Source organism: Lepisosteus platostomus, chromosome 11 (genome assembly GCF_059453375.1).
Source record: "Lepisosteus platostomus isolate fLepPlt1 chromosome 11, fLepPlt1.hap1, whole genome shotgun sequence".
Lineage (NCBI taxonomy): Eukaryota > Metazoa > Chordata > Actinopteri > Semionotiformes > Lepisosteidae > Lepisosteus > Lepisosteus platostomus.
Genome location: NC_142621.1, coordinates 14,564,527 through 14,582,886, shown reverse-complemented (window position 1 = coordinate 14,582,886; position 18,360 = coordinate 14,564,527). Strand labels below are relative to the sequence as shown.

Here is an 18,360-nt window from a genome sequence, read left to right as displayed (position 1 = left end):
GAAAGGCGACAAAAGAGAGGAGTCCATGATCTTGTAGCCCATTTGTTTTAATCCTTGCCAGCCCCAACCCTGTTTAGAGGGATTGCATTCCTGTCCCGTTTTCGTGCTTTCGTAATTAATTCACTTTTATCTAATTTGGAAACTCCTCTGTTTATTAAGGTATGAGTGCAAACCTGCAAATAACATCTATCTGTTCATAAATAATTATTGTCTGTAGTCTGTATTTTTCCACTTTTGGGAAGAACATACTACTGTTATGCACACAAAGACATTTGGATTTGAGAGATTCTTTTGTGTAATGCATTGCTTGTAGAGTTATGTTTACTAATGACTTGTTCCAAAACTGATTTTTTTTCCAGCATGTGCTGTGAAAGAGAAAGCAATCTGTTACAGTGGCAGTTTCATTGAATTGTTCAACTCCGAAAAGGAGATTTGTTTTGGACTGCAATTTCCTGTTCACAGCGAACAGCATAAGAGTCAATGCTATTTGGTTCACAGCACCTCCAGGCTCAGACTATCTTAAGACTTAATTTACAGTCAACTTTGTTGAAAACTCAGTCTCAACTGAAATCAGTTGTCTGAAATTTAGGGGCTTTGATAGACCCTGAGGAAAAATGCAATTGAAATAAATAAAAAAACATTCTAGATAACAAACTGCTGAACAAAAGATAACAAACAACCTTGTTTAGTTCTTCAGTAATGTTGACTTTTACAGTTTTATACTTGCTGGTCAACCTCAGTCTTTGATCTCTAAATCACACTTGGCTCAGAATTCAGCAGCTTGTGTACTTAGAAGGACTAGGCCTCAGCACTTGTAGAATCATTTATATTGTTCTTAAAAATCTACACTGGTTTCTCATTCTGTAAATGAATTTTAAAATAATTTTATAAATGTACACTATAAGACTTGAAATGGGTCTAGCCTTGTTAAATCTTGTGTTTAACACTATTTGTGCCTTGTCTTTCAAAGACTGATCTATGGATCATTCCCAGGGTGCAACAGAAAACATACACCGTCTCTCTGGAACTCCCTTGCCAGGTTTCTATCCATATTGTGTTGTGTTTCTAGGTTCATGTACTGGTCTGACTGGGGTAACCAGGCCAAGATTGAAAAGGCTGGGCTAAATGGTGTGGACCGGCAGATATTGGTGTCAGAAGGCATTGAATGGCCTAATGGAATAACTCTTGGTAAGGTTTGTGTTTAACTAAAGGGCAGTTATTGGGCAACATTCTTTTTATTAGTAAATCAGTAACAGAACTATTTATAATTTAGAAAGGGAACTTGTTAAAAATGAACTAGCTGTTAGTTTTGATTCCGTTAATGATATTGTAAATGCAAAAGGATAATCCAACGTTGTTGGTAGAACAGAATGTTTATTCACCTTTAGTAAAACACATTTTTAGATGGATATATATTATTTCAGGCTTACCTAAAGAGTGTGTTGAAGTACAGATCTTTTAGGTTGGACAGATTCTATTTTTTGATCATTTCAGGATTGTGATCTCAGAACATTTTATGCAAGAGCACTTGTGTTTTGTTTCAGATTTGCCTAACAAGCGTCTCTATTGGGTAGATGCAAAGCTCCATCTCATCTCCAGTGTTGACTTCAATGGAGCCAACAGGAAGGTCCTCATTTCATCCATGGACCATCTGAGTCATCCATTTGCCTTGACAGTGTTTGAGGTAATGACAGGGGCTGGGTGCTGTACCCCAGAAAATATAAGTCATAAAAAAACAATTGTGGGCGGTGCGATTGTATTTCATGGACTGGGATACAGTGCAGTAGATGAACCTTTCCAGGGCCAAGCACCAGCCGAGACTGAAACAAAATTAAAAAGCCTGTGTGGTCAGGAGACCATGAAAGATTTCAGCTATGAAGACGAATCATTCAGAGTGTCAGCCTAGTCGTACATCACAGCAGACCACACTTTGGCATTACATAGTCGATGTACCCAGTTGCCCCCAGGGTCTTTGACTTGAGTGAGAACAAGAAATAATGTGTTGTTTTTTTTTTCAAACTGCTGAGTTGGAAAGGAAGTACATGTATTTTGCCTACTGCTGTGGCGAGAGTTATGTGGTGCTGGAAATGTCCGCCTCAGCAAGCCATCACTTTATTAAATCAAGCTTTACTGCATAGCCCATCTCGTAGTGTACACTACTGTACACTGCTGTGGAAGCAGAATGGCTCTGAAGTACTGTGGGTGTCTCAAATTGTACAGATAATACATGAATGTTGAAGCATGCTCATTTCATGTTGTTCAGTGCCATTTCTTGACACACAGACTTTTTGCAGAATTTCACCTTGCATATACTATAGTTCATTTTTGCATACAGATTTGTTCTAGGGTATTTCATACTAACATACTGCAAAGTAGTCATCTTTTTCCTTCTTTTGGGAAGAAGGAGCTTTTCTGTGTCATAAATAAGAGTTATAAACATGACAATTTTGAATGTGGAACTAAAAAGTGCATATGCATCAATTTTGAGTACATAGTACATAAAGTACATAAGGACTTGTGTGCAAAAGTTCATTTCCCATTATTATCAGTTTTTGTAGCACCTACCTTTGATGTCTATTTTTGTTTTTTATTTTTTTATTTTGCAATCAATAATTAATTTTGCAAAACATTTTGAAACCTCAATTTGTTGATTAGCTCCTGTTTGCAACTACAGTACATGTACTGTACATCCTTTGCCCCAGTATGTGGCACAATGAGGTCTGTAAACACTCTCCTCTGACACACCCATTGTGAAGCCCCTCACCATTTTCACACTCTGTGAAATGTCTCACAATGTGAACTCACAGGTACCCAGCAAGTCCAAGGGCTCAGCGTTGAGCAGCCAATCCAAGAATACCTTAGCCAGATCAACCCTGCAATACTTTTTCAGTTGTGCAAGGCTTCTTGTGGAATCCTTGTCCCAGATAGCTGGCCTGTAGATGAGAGTTAAAGCCCAAACTGGCAGCATCTACTGTACTCAGCCTGTAGACTAATTAACCTCCTTGGTAGCCCATATTATTTATTCAAATTGAAAGACCTTTATTAGCGTGACCAATTAATTACAGTGTTGTCAAAGCAGAAACAATTAACAGAACATTTATATTTACAGCAAAGACATCATATTAGACGTTTAAGGACATTGCAAAAACATTTATTGTGGAACAGGCTCACTCACTGTTCCTTGGGCTTTGACAGGAGATCTCACATACTGAGCTACTGTGCAGCTCTTTTGAGTTTCCTCCCCCTGCTCACTGTATGATTGGAAGATGCTCTGATTCTGGCAGGTCTTAGAATTCTGGGATTTGATTTCTTATTTTAGGGAAGAATGTTTGTCTCATCCCAGAGCAATTATTGCAGTGCAGTGTGGATCTCTGTTACTCATTATCTGCTACCACAATGTGGTAGAAATGTTGTAGCTGGAGTAATACTGACAGCCATAATATTAAATTCCTGTTTAGGATACAACAGTATAACCAATGAAAACATAATCTACAGTAAAAATCTGTGGCTGCAAAAACTTCAACTCATCCAGTGGGGCTTGTGACTGACGAACTGCCAACATGAGTTAGCTTTATTTTCTGTTGTTTCACGTCTTTCTACAAGTGATAGATCTGTGGTTGCTGGGGTAACGGGATAAACGTCAGCTTCCATCCCTCACGCTGATTTTGTTACCATTCATGCAGCTGATAAGAGAAGTTAAAAAAACAAACTTCTCCTGAATACTGAGGTATTTTTTTAAAGGAAACAAATAACTGCTTGCCTGAAGCCCAGATGGGCTAAAGATACTTGTGAAATGTTTTGTTTTTATGTGCATCCTTAATTAGGCCTCCTAGAAAGTATTGCCATGCCCTGTAAAATAGAAATCCTAGGACGTGAAGTTTCATTTCCGAGGGAACTAGTCTACTGCGGCCCTATCAGTGTTTCATCTAAAAATAAATTACTGCACTCAGCTCACTTGTTGCTTTACAGCTGTGCTTGTATTCCGCAGGACAGGGTTTATTGGACAGACTTGGAACATGAAGCAATTTACAGTGCCAACAGGCTTACTGGGCATGATGTTTCAACATTGGCTGAGAATCTCAACAGCCCACATGATATTGTTGTGTTTCACGAACTGAGACAACCAAAAGGTAAGAAAGGACAACCTGCAGCCAAAACTCTTAAGCAAATGTGACATTTGTAATCTTTCACATCATATCTAAAACTGACAGCCTTGGAGCATTGATGGGATTTTCTGTGAGCTGCAACTTTGCTTTTCATTTTTTTTTCATGAAGCTTTTCAAAATAGCAGAATAAATAAATAACCCTCACATTTATCTAGAAATATATGTATATAGTTGATTTGTTTTTCACTGCTAAAAATAACTCTCTGTGTGAATGGAATTCACTTGTGTTAAGCTAATTTAAATGTATGAGGCATTAATACTTAAAGACTAGCATTAAAAGATAAATCCCAAAGTTAAACCATTTGACCTGACAAATCCTACAGAACTCTGCTCATTTAGAATTGCATTTAGAACGAAAAACATGGATGATCTTCATCCCTGGTCATGTGTCTAATGATGAAATATTACAGTTCATTTAAACCTCAATAAAAATGATTTGTTGCCAAAAAGTACTCCTGAATATGAAATGTCCCGAGACACATTATTATTCCTTAATGAGCAACAATAACAAAACTATGCATGGCATCCTCAGGAGATTTCACTTTAGCCTTTTATCTCCTTGTCTTGCAAGAAAGATAAATACTGTGCGTTCTGCTCGTGCTGCAGTATTAAGTCCTGGAATATGAACTGTTTTTTGAATCAGGACATTTTCTTTTCAGACTAAATGCAACAATTTATTTACAGAGGATTTTGCTGCACGTCATGGAATAGCTATAAGAGTCTACTATTGAGACAACTGAAATAACCTGTACTGCATCGTCCAGGATAAAATATATTGTTTTTAATATTTTTTGGGGTTTGTTTTTTTTATTTGAGAGGAGTTAGGCTTTAGCGTTCTCAGTCCAGACCTGCAGAAAAGTGCTTTCCTGGTTCATGAAAGCTTTAATCCTCACCCAGAAAATGTATCGAAACACCTGAAGAAGGCTCCACGGCCGAAATGTTGTGTGGAATAAACCTATTACTTGTATCGAAAAAGATGTAGTGATTGTGACGTTCATTCGTTAACCTGATTTGTTTTGTGTGATTGAATCGTCAGCTCCAAACAGCTGCAATGTGGGTACTTTGCCGAACGGAGGCTGCGAATATCTGTGTCTCCCAGCACCCCAGATCACGGATCACTCTCCCAAATACACCTGTGCCTGCCCTGACGGGATGCAACTTGGCCTGGACATGAGAGAGTGTGTCACAGGTAATGCCTGCTTCCTACAGAGACTTTACAGAATCGAGATCACACCAACACATGTGGCAGCTTCTTTTGGTAGGTTTAAAGACTCATAAAGCAGCTTTATTTGAGGCCTAGTGAGTCAGTCGTCTGCGCTGCATTACAAGAGGCACTGCAGTGAAACCTGCACATGTGCTTCAGGGATTATGCTTACTGTTATCTGTACAGCAGTGTTCAGGTAGGAGAACCTACATTTTCTGGCAGCCAGGGGCACTGCTTAAAAAAATGCTCAATCACCCACCTGTGAAGGCAGCAGTACAGAAATCCACTAAAACAGTGCTTTACAAATCCCATCAGGCGTACTGTCTGCTTAGCTGCCATCACAGATGAGCCATGCTGTGTCCAGGTTTATAGTCTGAGTGTGAACTGTGGAATCCTGTTAGTCCCTCAGGAGAGTCCCATTCCGAGGGAGAATGAAGGGAAAATTGTCCATGGGAGATTTATCTCAGTGGCTGAGAGGCTGGAGAGCATGCCATAGGAAGAAGAGAGGGGAAAAAAAATAAATTGCAGTTGGGCTAACAAAAATAATTTTGTGACACGTGTCAAGAAAACAAATGGGAAAATGTAGGTGTAACCAGATTGCAAGTGTGCAGTCTAATGCTGAAGGAATGGGCACAGTGGCTCATAGCTCGAGGAGTTCAACACTGAGGAAGAGCTGAGGTTATGTATTTAATGTGTTTTGGAAGATATACTGTAACAGAAAGAAAAAAAAGACAATTCCTCTGCCCCCTCTGAAAGCACCATTTGTCAGCCCGTCTGTCTCCCAGCTAGCACGTTTCCCAAATGGCAGAAGTCCGTTGTGTAAGTGAGGAAACACGCCAAATGCCAATTTCCTGAAAGTGATACATTCGAAAATATCATGAATGATGGAACCCATTGTTTACCCTGTCATGCATACATTAGCAGTACCTTATCACTGAGCTATCTGATCAGATTCCCTTTTTCGAAGCTTCTTCTTCTGTGCTGTTTAATACCTGTACCACAGGCATTTTTCGGGCTTCTCAAATAACAGGTAGCTGAAATGGAAATGTTTAGCTAACAAAGCCCTGTTTTGGAAGTCAGTTTCCCTCAATCTCTCAAAAAATTGAGTGAGATCCTCTGATTTGTAAGCAAATTCGTTTTTCTGGTGTGTGTCTTGAAAATACAGTATGTTTTTATAGGCTACATGTGCTAGGCGTGCCCCTTCACTGCTCATTCTTTCAGCTGGACCTTTAGCTATCAACTCAAGTTCTTAGTTTTTGGAAGCAGTAGTTGTGTATGTGGGGAAGACCAATAAGCAATTGCTGTTGTTCCAAAAAGGAGGAACATTAGGTTAAAAGATTAGGTGGAATTACTATTTACAGTAAATATCAACTGTAAGGTTCTTATCCCTTTTTTCCACAGCACCACCAACTATAAAACCTAAACCAGTGACTATCACAACTATTACAAGAACAACAACAACAACAACAACAACAACAACAATGATGACAACAACCACAAATCCCAGCACAACTGTGCGCACCACCAGCGTCTCAACCGCCACTGTTCCCCTACCTTTTCCTAGCACCCTAGTCGCCACCAGCCCAACCACCAGCAGGCCCATGTCCCTTCCCACCCCAGAGTCCTCTCGTGTGCCAGACCAACATCCTGCCACGCGCTCCAACACCGTGCTCAGGGAAAACAGCAATCTGTCGCATCGATGTAAGTGCTCCAGCCTGTCGGCGTACGTTCCTTTATCTTTTTGTTCTTTCAAGGCAAGGAAATTTATTGCAGAAAATTTGCTTTGTCAGGTATTTTAAAGGGGGCGGTGTGGTGGCGCAGTGGGTAGCATTGCTGCTTCATAGCACAGGGACCCTGGGTTCAATTCAGGACCTAGAGGTGCTATCTGCCTGGAGATTGTATGTTCTCCCAGTGTTCATGTGGGTTTCTGATGGGTGCCCCGGTTTCCTCCCACAGTCCACCAAACATACTTGTAGGTTAACTGGCGTCTAGGAAAATGGATGGATGGTATTTTAAAGGGAAATCCGGTACCCTTAGACCGCAGTAATTTTAAAAGTAGCTTTTTTTATCATTAAACTGCAGGTGGTAGTAAAGCTGACAGCTAACGTTTTATTACACAGCAGGGGTGATGTAAAGCATCCGCACTCACAAGCATTGTACTGTAAAAAATTTAAACTTAATGATCTATTAGCTAGATACATATGATAAGCAAGAAAATATGACAACACAATACAACTGTAAGACCTTATATATTATGCATATAATAACTTAAGTCTGCTGGAATTAGTTGCTTTATGGGCTATATACAGTGTTAATAAATTAGTTGCAGTACTACAAAAGACTACTTCAGAAATCCTTTCAGCCTTATTTGATAAACATTTCTTCGTCCTAGATCATCTCTTTTTCTCTTCTCGGTGCAGTTAGAATAGCTATTGCAGTGCAGAAAGAGACCCCTCTCTGTCAATGTAATTGTGCCTCTGTGGCTCATAAATTAGCCCACGGGAGAGGGGTTCTGAGGACCACTGTAGCTGCCAGTAGCACCTTCACGTCGCCACGTTTGCCCTCTGCCACAGCGGGGGGTGGGGGGGCTCATTAGAACGTGTGGCGCTTGAAAAGTAGAGGAGGAACTAGCACTTGTCCTCTTATCATTTCGAAAAGCACACAGAATTGAGCTCCTCCCTAAACCACCTCCCCATTTTCTCTACACCCCCCCCCCCCCCCCCAGAGTGTGGGTAAACACTGACAGAGTGATTAAAACATTAAGATTGAGAGTTTACTCCCATACATCACAGCTGATGACAATTTGAAGACGCAATGCAGTACTGTAGCCGAGTAATACCAGATGCAGGCTTTATTTCTTTCTGAATATTCTGGTTTTATTGTGTTTACAGACTGTCAACTATTGTTTTTTTTCTTCCTTCACACGGGGAATGGATATTTAGCAATGTCCTATCACAATATTAAGAGAATTTGCCCAAAACACAGATGCAAACAAACTACAATATGCTGCAAAAGCACTACAGCTCGATGGCAGTACAGTCCTTTTTGGGCCCTTAAGGGTGTTGAAAGGATTTTAGCCCTAAATCATTAAAGAAGAAAGAATTTAAAACATGTTACTCTTTGGTTTTACTTCTTGTGCAGTCCTGTTTTTGATCCCTGCTGACATGAAAAATCTGTTCATAAGTAGTAAAAGAGCTCGTCAAACATTTAGAGACAATACACTGTGTTGTGCCAGACTCCATCTTTTCCTCTGTGCTGCCAGCTCAAGGTGATACTGCAGCCTGTGCAGCTAATAGGAAAGAGCAGTAAATGACGGGCTGATTAAATATTTATAGTACATGCATTGTTAAAAACACCACTGAGGTACTGTATAAGGCCAACATTTAGAAAAAAAGAAGCTCTGATAAATATTCTGAGGTACTTTGCTGAGCTTCAGTGGATTCACTGCCTTGTAATTAGTGTAAAACCAATATAAAGTCTTTGCCTTTCATGTCACAGGTTGGAATTTGTAAGAATTTCAAGTCCAGAGGTAATCTAGTGTACAAAGATTTTTGTACGTTACAACAAAATCACAAGCCTTGTCCGCAGAAATAATTGCAGATTTGTAGGGATGTAACAACCAAGTATGTGTTAAAATAGGTGGAGCATGGGGAAAAAAAGTCAGAGTAGCAAAGAAGAAAAGCACTGAATGCTGCCTGTGAAACAAGTTAAAACTCAGGGGCACGTCCCTGAGTTTGTTCATCATTAATTCCTTGTGTTAATGCACAAAATTGAATCTAGATAACTTGAACATTGAAATAAACCTTCCTTGGAAGGTTTTCATGAAACCCCTTTATTTGTGTACATTTAAAAGCAAATTAGCTGGTGCCATGTCTATAACCAATAGTGTCCGAGGTCTGCTTACTGTAGATTAGATCATTGTTGACTATCTCGAGTAGGAGGATGATTGTCTTCCATGATCCCGAAGGTGACTGATAAGACCAGTATAGGATCTGCACACGTTAACAGAAACATGCTTGTTTACTATATCTGAGATGTCTTGTGGGCCAGTTTTTTTAAATCAGTTCACCACTTAAATGAGTTATATTGTCCTTGCTTTCCCTCAAGCAGACATTCATCATCTTTAGAAAACCACCCCATGATTCATCAATGTTTCTCACATGGGTAAAGGACTGGGAGGGCAGTTCAGTGTTTGCACTAAGTGCTGTGGTATGCAGTGGTGATCTCTTGGCACCTGCTGTCTTACTGTATGACTGTAGCCAAATGAACCTTTTTAGGTTTTTCTTAGGTTCATTTGTATGATGTAGGCAGTAATACTGTGTTTCGCGGAAAGAAACATGTTCTTGGTTTTGTGGTGTTTGTGTTTGTGTGTGGAGGAGGGGATGAGATGTATAATAATGTACATTTTTCTTTATCCTGTAGCTTTCTGCAGATAGGATCTCTTCTGAATTGATGAACCATGAAAAAAGACACTAAGAAGTTAAGAAAACCACCAATTAATCCATATTTGAATGCAGATTGCACAGGCTTACAAGAACATAAGAGTTAAGATGCTGTCCACAGGGATGAGTGGAATATCAATGTTACTCTGTAGAGATGGTGATAAATAACTTGCCAAGAATTCTGCAATTTGGTTCTTTTTTTTTCCAGCTGGAAGTGAACACCACCTCCTGGGAAATAATATAACTGTGGCTGTGCTTGGGATTGTCATTCCTATAGGTAGGTACATTGATACAACTGTGTTGGTGGCTAGTGGGTGAATCACAACAATTTGCTTGTACATTTAGATTTAATGCAGGTCTTCTCTGTATCTCTGCCACCCTTGTGGTATATCCACAAAGAACTATATTGTGCCGTTTCTCACAATGAAATGTTGAAGGTGATGTATTGGCCTGAAGTGGTAACCTGTTTTTTTCACAGAATAATAACTTTTTCACTGGAACACAAACAGTTCTCTAAGAATTAATGTAACTTATAAACAGATATCCAGGTTGAGCACCTGTAACTGGTGTGATCTTCCAGTTTTCCCACTCCTTATCAGCCCTATTGCTTGAGAATCAATAAGTGACTTCATAAATAGTTTTGAACTTCATTTGGTGTTGCGTATCTTTTGGTTGATTTTGGGTGTTGGATCTCCAGAACCTGTTGTATACGATTAAAAAAAAAGATATGGTGGCTTCTGTGTATATAAAAGGGCAATGAAGATTTTAGAACATAATATGCATGCCTTCATCCACCTGGCAATGTACGTGTAATTAAGTAGGAGCCCCGAGGAATTCTGAACTGCAGTAGATATTTTAAATTAAGAACTAGTTATCAATCTAGTGCTGTGACTGGAAGTGTATAGCCATTCCTTGATTATGGGTTCCTCTTGAATGTCAGTGTAATAGCCATAAATCCCATAACCTCAGTCTTACCCTTATTTGCATGGAGAGCCACTTAGAATGTGTTATTAATAGCACAAGGCAAAGTGCACCGAAGCTGCCTTTTCTCTGTCATTAACTGCATTATACAGAATGTGAACTTTAGTCTTTAACCCGGCACATGTTACTGTATGTTAAATGCATGCAGTTCCTATCATTGCTACAGTGTTCATCGGGCTGCTGTGCACTGGCGGCTACCTCATCTGGAGAAACTGGAGGAGGAAGAACACCAAGAGCATGAACTTCGACAACCCCGTGTACAGGAAGACCACGGAGGAGGAGGATGACGAGATCCACATCGGGAAGGCGGAACAGATCGGGCACGTGTACCCCGCTGTGAGTGGCACCATCCGGCCGCCTTTCACCGCCCTTCCGCTCGGAGGAGTGCCAGACTCCGGGACTCATTGGTATTCGGGGCAGGGAGTTCTTTCCACCGCTTAGTCAGACAAAAGCACCGAGGCCTCTGACTCCCGGGGAGAAAGGGACAGGCACACAGGCGTGACAGGCGAACTGCAGTCTCTCCAATCCTAGCCCGGCTCCTCCACGAAGGCTGAATTAATTCCGATTTTTTGTGGGGGGGATATTGAATAGTTTGACCTTTATGAATTCCACTTTTTTTACCTTTGTAAAATCATGGCGTCCTGATGATGAGAGAAGGCTCAGTGGGAATTGGAGTAGCTTTCAGGATAGAACTATGCGGTTTCATTGATTTTTTACATAGAAAGACAACCAGCCATTCTTATGCCCTTTTCAATTCTCTTTGAAGTGTGAATGAAGGCAGTTTCCTATTGAAAACTTTTTAAGAGGAACCAGAAAGCACCTTAGCTGATCGGACAATCTAATTTTAACTGACTTTTTTAAGCTTACTGTACAATATTCAATATTTCGCACGTTTTCTTATTTATAAATGAATTTCGTTTGTGAGGGAGAGAGTAAAATTGAGAAGGAAAGCCAACAGGAAAAGGGGGATGGATCTTGTATGAAATTCTAAATCCTGCCATGTCCTGTTAATCCAGCTGCTGTGCAGAAAATTGGATAGAGGATGTAGAGAGAGGGAGATTAAAGTTCTGTCACTACCACAGGTGACAGGCTCACCCTGGAATCATAATTCGAGACCCGAGTCTCGGCTTTATCCGGTGGACTGAAAGGCGAGGTGTGCAGGTATTCTGCATGTGGGCAACTGTTCTATTCAAAACTACCAGGCTGTGATCTTGCAACTACCAGAGAAGGAAAAGACTAACGGTTCCTAGGTTGGACTAAAAAAAATGTGGATTTGATTTGTAAGCAAGACAGCCCCTCCTATTCGTTTATAGTGTGTAGATATCCCCGTATCATTTCCAAAGCCAAATAAGACCCTTGAAGGCTAAATTAATTTGCAGCTGTCATGTGATTTATTGCATTCTAAATTCTTACTTTGTCAATATTCTCAATTGGAAGACTAGAGTAGCGTTGTCTGTGTTTTAAATTTCTAGCTGCTTCTTTTTCCTTTTGTTTTCTGGCCTCTGTGTTAACACACTTTTATCTGGTCTCTGCAGCGCGTGGCGCTAAGTCTGGAAGATGATGGATTACCATGAGGAGAATGTTCTGTGCCCGACCCTGTCCTTTATCCACAGTGACCACAGTCTCCTGGGGAGACTAGAGCCTGCAGCATTGAGGTGCTGAGAAAGAGAGAGAGGGGGGAAGCTGAATCAGTCTTAAAACAGCCAAGGGGTGTGTGGTTTTGTTTTTCCTTATGCTTTTGTTTCTCTTCTTTTCCTTCAAAATATATACATGTCAACCCATCTGTTTCTAAACAAGTTTTAATTTGTGCTACTAGCCATGCACAGTAGTAAGGAAATCTGTTTAATGATGACTAACCTCATTGTTCATCATCGACGCACATGTATATCGAAGCTGGATTCCCAGCATTTTGTACAGAATCTTGTTTTAATTTTTGGATTTTTAATTTTAATTTTATTTAAAGTTTTATTTATTTATTTTTGCCCCCGGTACTGTAAATAGATTAAGGCTTTCAGGGCACTGATACTTCCAGAGGGTGGGCTGCAGGAGACCAATGGTCGTAGAGGAAGTGACCTGAGTTCAGAAAGATTAAGTGCCAGAGGGCACAGTTACAAGGTGGCAGCAGAGGAAAGCTCTGGGGATGGGATTATCTGTTTTGTTGGCATCGGTGGTACACAATACTTAGAAATGGATAGCCGCCTGACTTTTTGAGAGGGCTTGGAGCCAGGCGCTTCTGTGCCTAGTGAGCGATCTACACTGCTGTGTATGAAAAATGCAATGCAGTAGCAAGGCTAACTGGGAAATGTGACCTTACGAAATGCGGATTTTGGTCAGTGGTTTCGTACCCAATGGTATAGATCAGAAATAACGAAGCTGTTACTTTATGTATGCTTTTGTGGTCTCAGTGCTGCTTTCCTGTGCAAGTTCGACTCTGCTATATAACTGGAAAATCATTGCTATTCTTAGGAAGTTCGGTTTCTTCTTTCCTCAGTTGCAGTTATTTCCAGGCTATATTCCTTTAGATCACAGGTTGCTTAACTAGTTCCAAGGAAGAGACTGCAGTTATATTTAAAAGTATAAAACAAGGAGCAAGAATCTTTTTTGCCCCAAGCATGGAGGCCAGTTAACGGTGTACTAAGGTCATGAGTGATACTAGAGAAGTATCAGACTGTCCGCTAGAGGGAGCTAAAGTCTTGCTTAGACCAAGATCTTTTTGCAGTGAAGAGCTGAATCTTCAGTGATTCAGGAAACCCATTTTGACTGCAAATGATGTAGGGAAACGTAATATAACGTGTGATTTGGATTTGGCCTTGACACCAGGTTGAACGCCTCTACCCTAAGGAAAAGCCCCATGGGAATGTTTATTGTCCACAGTGTGGACAGACCCTCAGTTGAAGGTTTCCCCCCAAAGACAATATGTCACTGGGGCTTTGGCAGAGGAAAGCATGCTGTCTCTTGGTCTGACCTGGTTTCCTATGGCCGCTGTCATATTCATATAATGCCTTTAGTGACATCTGAGATGTGATCAAATCGGGCTTCACTTCATCACAGCTTTTGGTGACCATGTCGAATGAGTAGCCCTGCAGAATCACTGCATCTGTGGAATGTGGGCATGATATAAAAATCTGCAGATCTCGTTTTCATTTTACCTCTCTGATCCATAAGTCCTTTACAATTTGCCAGCTTTGTTGGAGTTAAAGTATGTAAATAATAGCCTACAAGCCTACCTTGTGTTCTTAAGCTTCTCTGCTCCTGTTTTCTTGACAAAGCAGTGACTCCCCTCAGGAAGGGGATCTAGATCTTCATATTTCTAGTTGTGTAGTTTTGTTACAAAAGGGAAGAATATTTATTTTTATGCTTGTACAGTTGCATCTTTCTAATCTTCTAAGCCTATATTTCTACATATGTGTTTATATCTTTTTTTTGCTACTGACGAAAGTAAGGTACTTAGGGGATAATTTGCTTAATATATATATTTGAACCCTAACATGCAGAGAGTTCTACAGTCAACAAAGAAACCCTAGAGCTAATAGGGAAGTTCAAGTGATGGCACTTTGTTTCTAAAAGCGGACTAAAAAAGAACATTATTCCATTTTGATTGGAAAGTCTGTTTTATGGTCCAAATTAGCTTTTTGTGTTTGTTTTATTCTGTTGCCTGCAGCTAACTGTTAAGCAGATTGATGTTTTTGTGTTATTCTTTTCCACTTATATCAATTGAATATATATGCTGTGATTGTCAAGCTCCCTTTGGGTTTTCATCATTAGCATAACAACTAATAGGCAGCACGTTGTGGGGTTGGGGTTGTGGCTCAAAATACATTAATGGTTTATATTCCAATTAACTGCACTAATCGATCGATGCATTCCTGGTTGAAATTGAAGTGTCTTTTCTGTAGTGGAGGCTCCATACCTGGCAGGTTAGAGTCTGTGTCTGTGAAACAATTTGTGGCGTGTAAATGATCAAGAAAATTAATGGAATATCGTTCCTCTCCTTAGAACTCTCGAGCACTTGTGCAAGTGGGAATGTGCATCAGTTTTTCTTTTCAGAAGAGATAAGGACACGCTGAGGAATAAAGACAACTTGCAATTATTTTGCAGCCCCTTTTACTAAGCTTAATGATCCAGATTTGTATTGAAGCTCCTACTCTGTTACATTTAAAGCAACTGTATTAAATGACAGAAAAGGTATGCTGTTGTTTTCTATCCACTTCAAGAAGAAGCTGCCTTGCTATTCTGTGCAAATTATCAACTGCAAGTCTTGTAGTGGCCCAGGACACATCTGTGCCCTGAATGTATTCTTGGCTTTGGTGTGGGATTTGTTAGTGCCGAGCTGAATTAATGAGATCTCTTGGCATTGCATGTTATGTGACTCATTGCTCCACAGAGGCATAAATATGTATACAGTATACAGTATTTATGATGTTAAATGTGTGGAATTTAACTTATACAGTAGAGTTGCCTCCAAATCACTTTGCATGCCAGAAAAGCAACAGTCACTTGCTTTTTCTTTTATAGGGAGTAGGTATTAGACCTTGTGATCATATTGTTGTGTTACTGGTGCACGAGGACTTGTCTTACTTGGTTTCCCTGGCACAAATTCTCTGTAGCAGCTACCTTAAGAAAAAAGATGCTTCAGTCTCTTTGTGTGCTGTCACTGGAATGGGAATGTTAGGAACATTCAGCACGTATTTAGAACATGAGAAAGGTTACAAACAAGAGCAGGCCATTTGGGCCGTCAAGCTCATTTGGAAGGTAGTAACTAATGGAGTCATGATTTCATCCAGCTGTTTCTTGAAAGAAACCAGGGTGTCGGCTTCAAAAACATGGCTTGTTAGCTTATTCCACATTTCCACGACATGTCAGTGTGCTAGTACTGTAGCTGTCGTCTGAACCTACTGGAAGGCTAAAGTTCTTTGTGGTTAAAAACAACAAAAAAGCAATGAAATGCTTATTTTTGTCTCAGACCTGGGAACTTTAAGCATGATAGAGATAGAAATGCATGGATTTACTTTTGAATTTTATAAATTCTTGAACCATAGAATTATGGGTTCAAATGAACAGGTTATCTACCTAAACTTGGTCATCACTTTATTTCTGTCTAGTCTCTGTGCGTGTATCTGTGTACAGTTATATACATATATAAATAAACTGTTGGTGACAAGGGTGGCATAGTGGATAGTGTTACTTCCTCAGAGCTACAATTTCCTGAGTTTGATTCCAGGCTTAGGGTATCTTTCTGTGTGAGTTTGCATGTCCTTCTTGGGTTTGTGTGGGTGTTTTCCTGATACTCTGCTTTCCTTATCTGGTCTTCAAAAAGAAAGGAAGTCAAGCACCGCATTTTTTTACTCTGACCAGTGAGTGACGCCTCTCTGCCCTGTACCTAGAACAGGACATAGTTTAATACTATATATTAATGGCAAATCACTAAGCTTAGTGATTGCTACTTTTTTCCTTTATATTTGTGAGTTGCCTGCACTAATAATGATCAGCTGGTCTGTATATGCCTGTGTTGTGCTCATGCCTAAATGTTAGTACCCAAACCAACCTCAAAACAGCCTAGCCTGATGAGCTTTCTTTCTCCATACTAATTCTATGCATTCTGAATGGCTGAGTTTCAGTGGGATTTTAATCATGATCTATCATTCTTTCTGTGTTTCATAATGGTTCCATTAGCACCGCTACTAACCTTTTTTTTTTAAAGGGCTATCCTTTATTTAAAAAATTAAAACTTGAAGGACACATTGACAACCACTTCTTTACTGTAGAGGCTAGAGGATAAGAACCCTTTTAATCAGCAGGTTCTTCCAAGTATTTGAGCTTATCCTTCCAGATCTCTTGCCAATTCTCTTCCTCAAAAAGAGTGGAGAAGGCGACGAGGAGGGACTTCTCTGATGGCAAGTTTCCATGTCTCAAACGACACTAGACCGGTTTGTTTTTCTATGCTTTCCTCTGTGTTCTGTGAATATGACATTCATTTCCCTTGAGAAATATCTTCTTGTTCATATTTACTGTACTTGATGTGTATTACTTGAAAAATAATGTTCAGGTTCCTCTTTTGTACCTGTTTGTGTAGGCTGGGGTTAGGGGATGGGAGAAACTCAAAGTTTTCTGGATTCTGTTCATTCCTCAGCTGTATTGAAAGAATTTTGTACTCTAGTTTGTTGCACAAACCTCAGAAATGCCTTCTGCACTGTGTAAGTGGTTCTTTGTGGGAAGGGGAAATGGTAGAAATGATTTTAAATCACAATTTGTAAATATGTTTTCAGATTGCAGATTTTTGATAGAAGTTTTAAACATTTCTGTTAAACTATGTGTATATATAAAAAAAAACTTCCGAACGAGTGTAGACCATATCTGAATTTATCTGTACACAGCAGCACTGGCTTTCTTTACTACTTGATTGTAACACAAATTAATAATCAGCCAAAGTGTTTTTTTTATTCTGTTTTGTTTTATTTTTTTTCTAACAGTTAGATGTTGCTAAAGGTGAAGTTGTTGTACTGCATTATGTTCTGTTATTGTTGATAATTTACTTATGTGTTAAAAGAGGGGTTTTCTTTTAATTTTAATTTATTTGGTGCCTTGTGTGTCTTCTTGTAGATTTTACTACTTGTCTTTTTTTTGGGGGGAGGGTATGTGTGTGGGTTAGGGGGGCACAGGGAATACTGTAGTGATTTTACTTAGTAACTGCTGTACTTACAATGAATATCTACTGTATGCCAAAATGGTCTCACTCACGTTTCTATGAAATCAGACTGTTCATAAATATCTATATATATTGATATATTAAATTTATAAAAATGAGAAATGTCTTTATCCTTATTATTTGGTCATGATTCCATTTCTAATCTTAAACTGTGGGTGGAAAAAGTCTTAGAAAGGTAGGTTCCTATCAAGTTTATTTTTCAATCCTACTTTATTCCTGTTCTCTGTATTTTCTTTATCTCTTCTCAGTGATTCTGTCATATTCTGCTTCTGCTGCTAATGTACACTAAGCATCAAATGAAGCAGAATTTAAAACAGGCTATAGAAAATGCCTGTCAGCATCATTTTACTCTTTGCTCTGTATGCATCGACCATGTAGGCATCAGACCCGAGGTATAAGCACGTTTTAACATACTTCATACTTCATATTTATCATTATGATTAAGTGGAGCCATCTGGAATGGTGCATTTATGGATTTGAGGAAAAGTTTAAATGTGAGTGTGGAGGTTAGAGGACCATCGCAGTGCTCAAATGGTTGTTTGTTAGACAACTACCTGTACACTTACAAATTGCTCAAACTATTATCATACTACAACATTTACAGTACAGTATGTATTTAGCTAGATGTGAATCCATTGCACCACCTAGATTTCAGAGGTTAATATGAAAAGCTCTTCCTTTAATCTAGTACAGTACAACAACTGAATAGTTTCTCTTTTTGATTTGTTGTGATGGGCTCCAAAGCAAAAACATTGCCTCAGAAAGCATCTACTTTTTTCTCTAATTTAAGCTTGTGCTTAAATTTGAGTTTCATACGGGGTTTTTTTCTTTTCAGATGTTCTTTGTGGTTTCAGAAGAAAA

At 39.5% G+C, this 18,360-nt stretch overlaps 1 protein-coding gene across 3 annotated transcripts in view; it reads left to right on the top strand.

Annotated features, from left to right (window-relative positions):
• lrp8 (low density lipoprotein receptor-related protein 8, apolipoprotein e receptor) overlaps positions 1 to 17,601 on the top strand; it is a 126,259-nt gene extending 108,658 nt beyond the window's left edge. The window contains exons 12-20 of one of the 3 annotated variants that reach the window (XM_088598627.1): positions 1,070 to 1,188; positions 1,545 to 1,684; positions 3,989 to 4,130; positions 5,203 to 5,355; positions 6,772 to 7,071; positions 10,021 to 10,089; positions 10,942 to 11,129; positions 12,329 to 13,743; positions 13,813 to 17,601. In XM_088598627.1, coding sequence (XP_088454753.1) covers positions 1,070 to 1,188; positions 1,545 to 1,684; positions 3,989 to 4,130; positions 5,203 to 5,355; positions 6,772 to 7,071; positions 10,021 to 10,089; positions 10,942 to 11,129; positions 12,329 to 12,367 — 1,150 coding nt within the window. In that variant the 3' untranslated portion in view covers positions 12,368 to 13,743; positions 13,813 to 17,601. Of the gene's footprint in view, positions 1 to 1,069; positions 1,189 to 1,544; positions 1,685 to 3,988; positions 4,131 to 5,202; positions 5,356 to 6,771; positions 7,072 to 10,020; positions 10,090 to 10,941; positions 13,744 to 13,812 lie in introns of all 3 variants that reach the window. The other 2 variants (XM_088598625.1, XM_088598626.1) reach the window with 2 other exon arrangements.
• Positions 17,602 to 18,360: the final 759 nt, after the last annotated feature.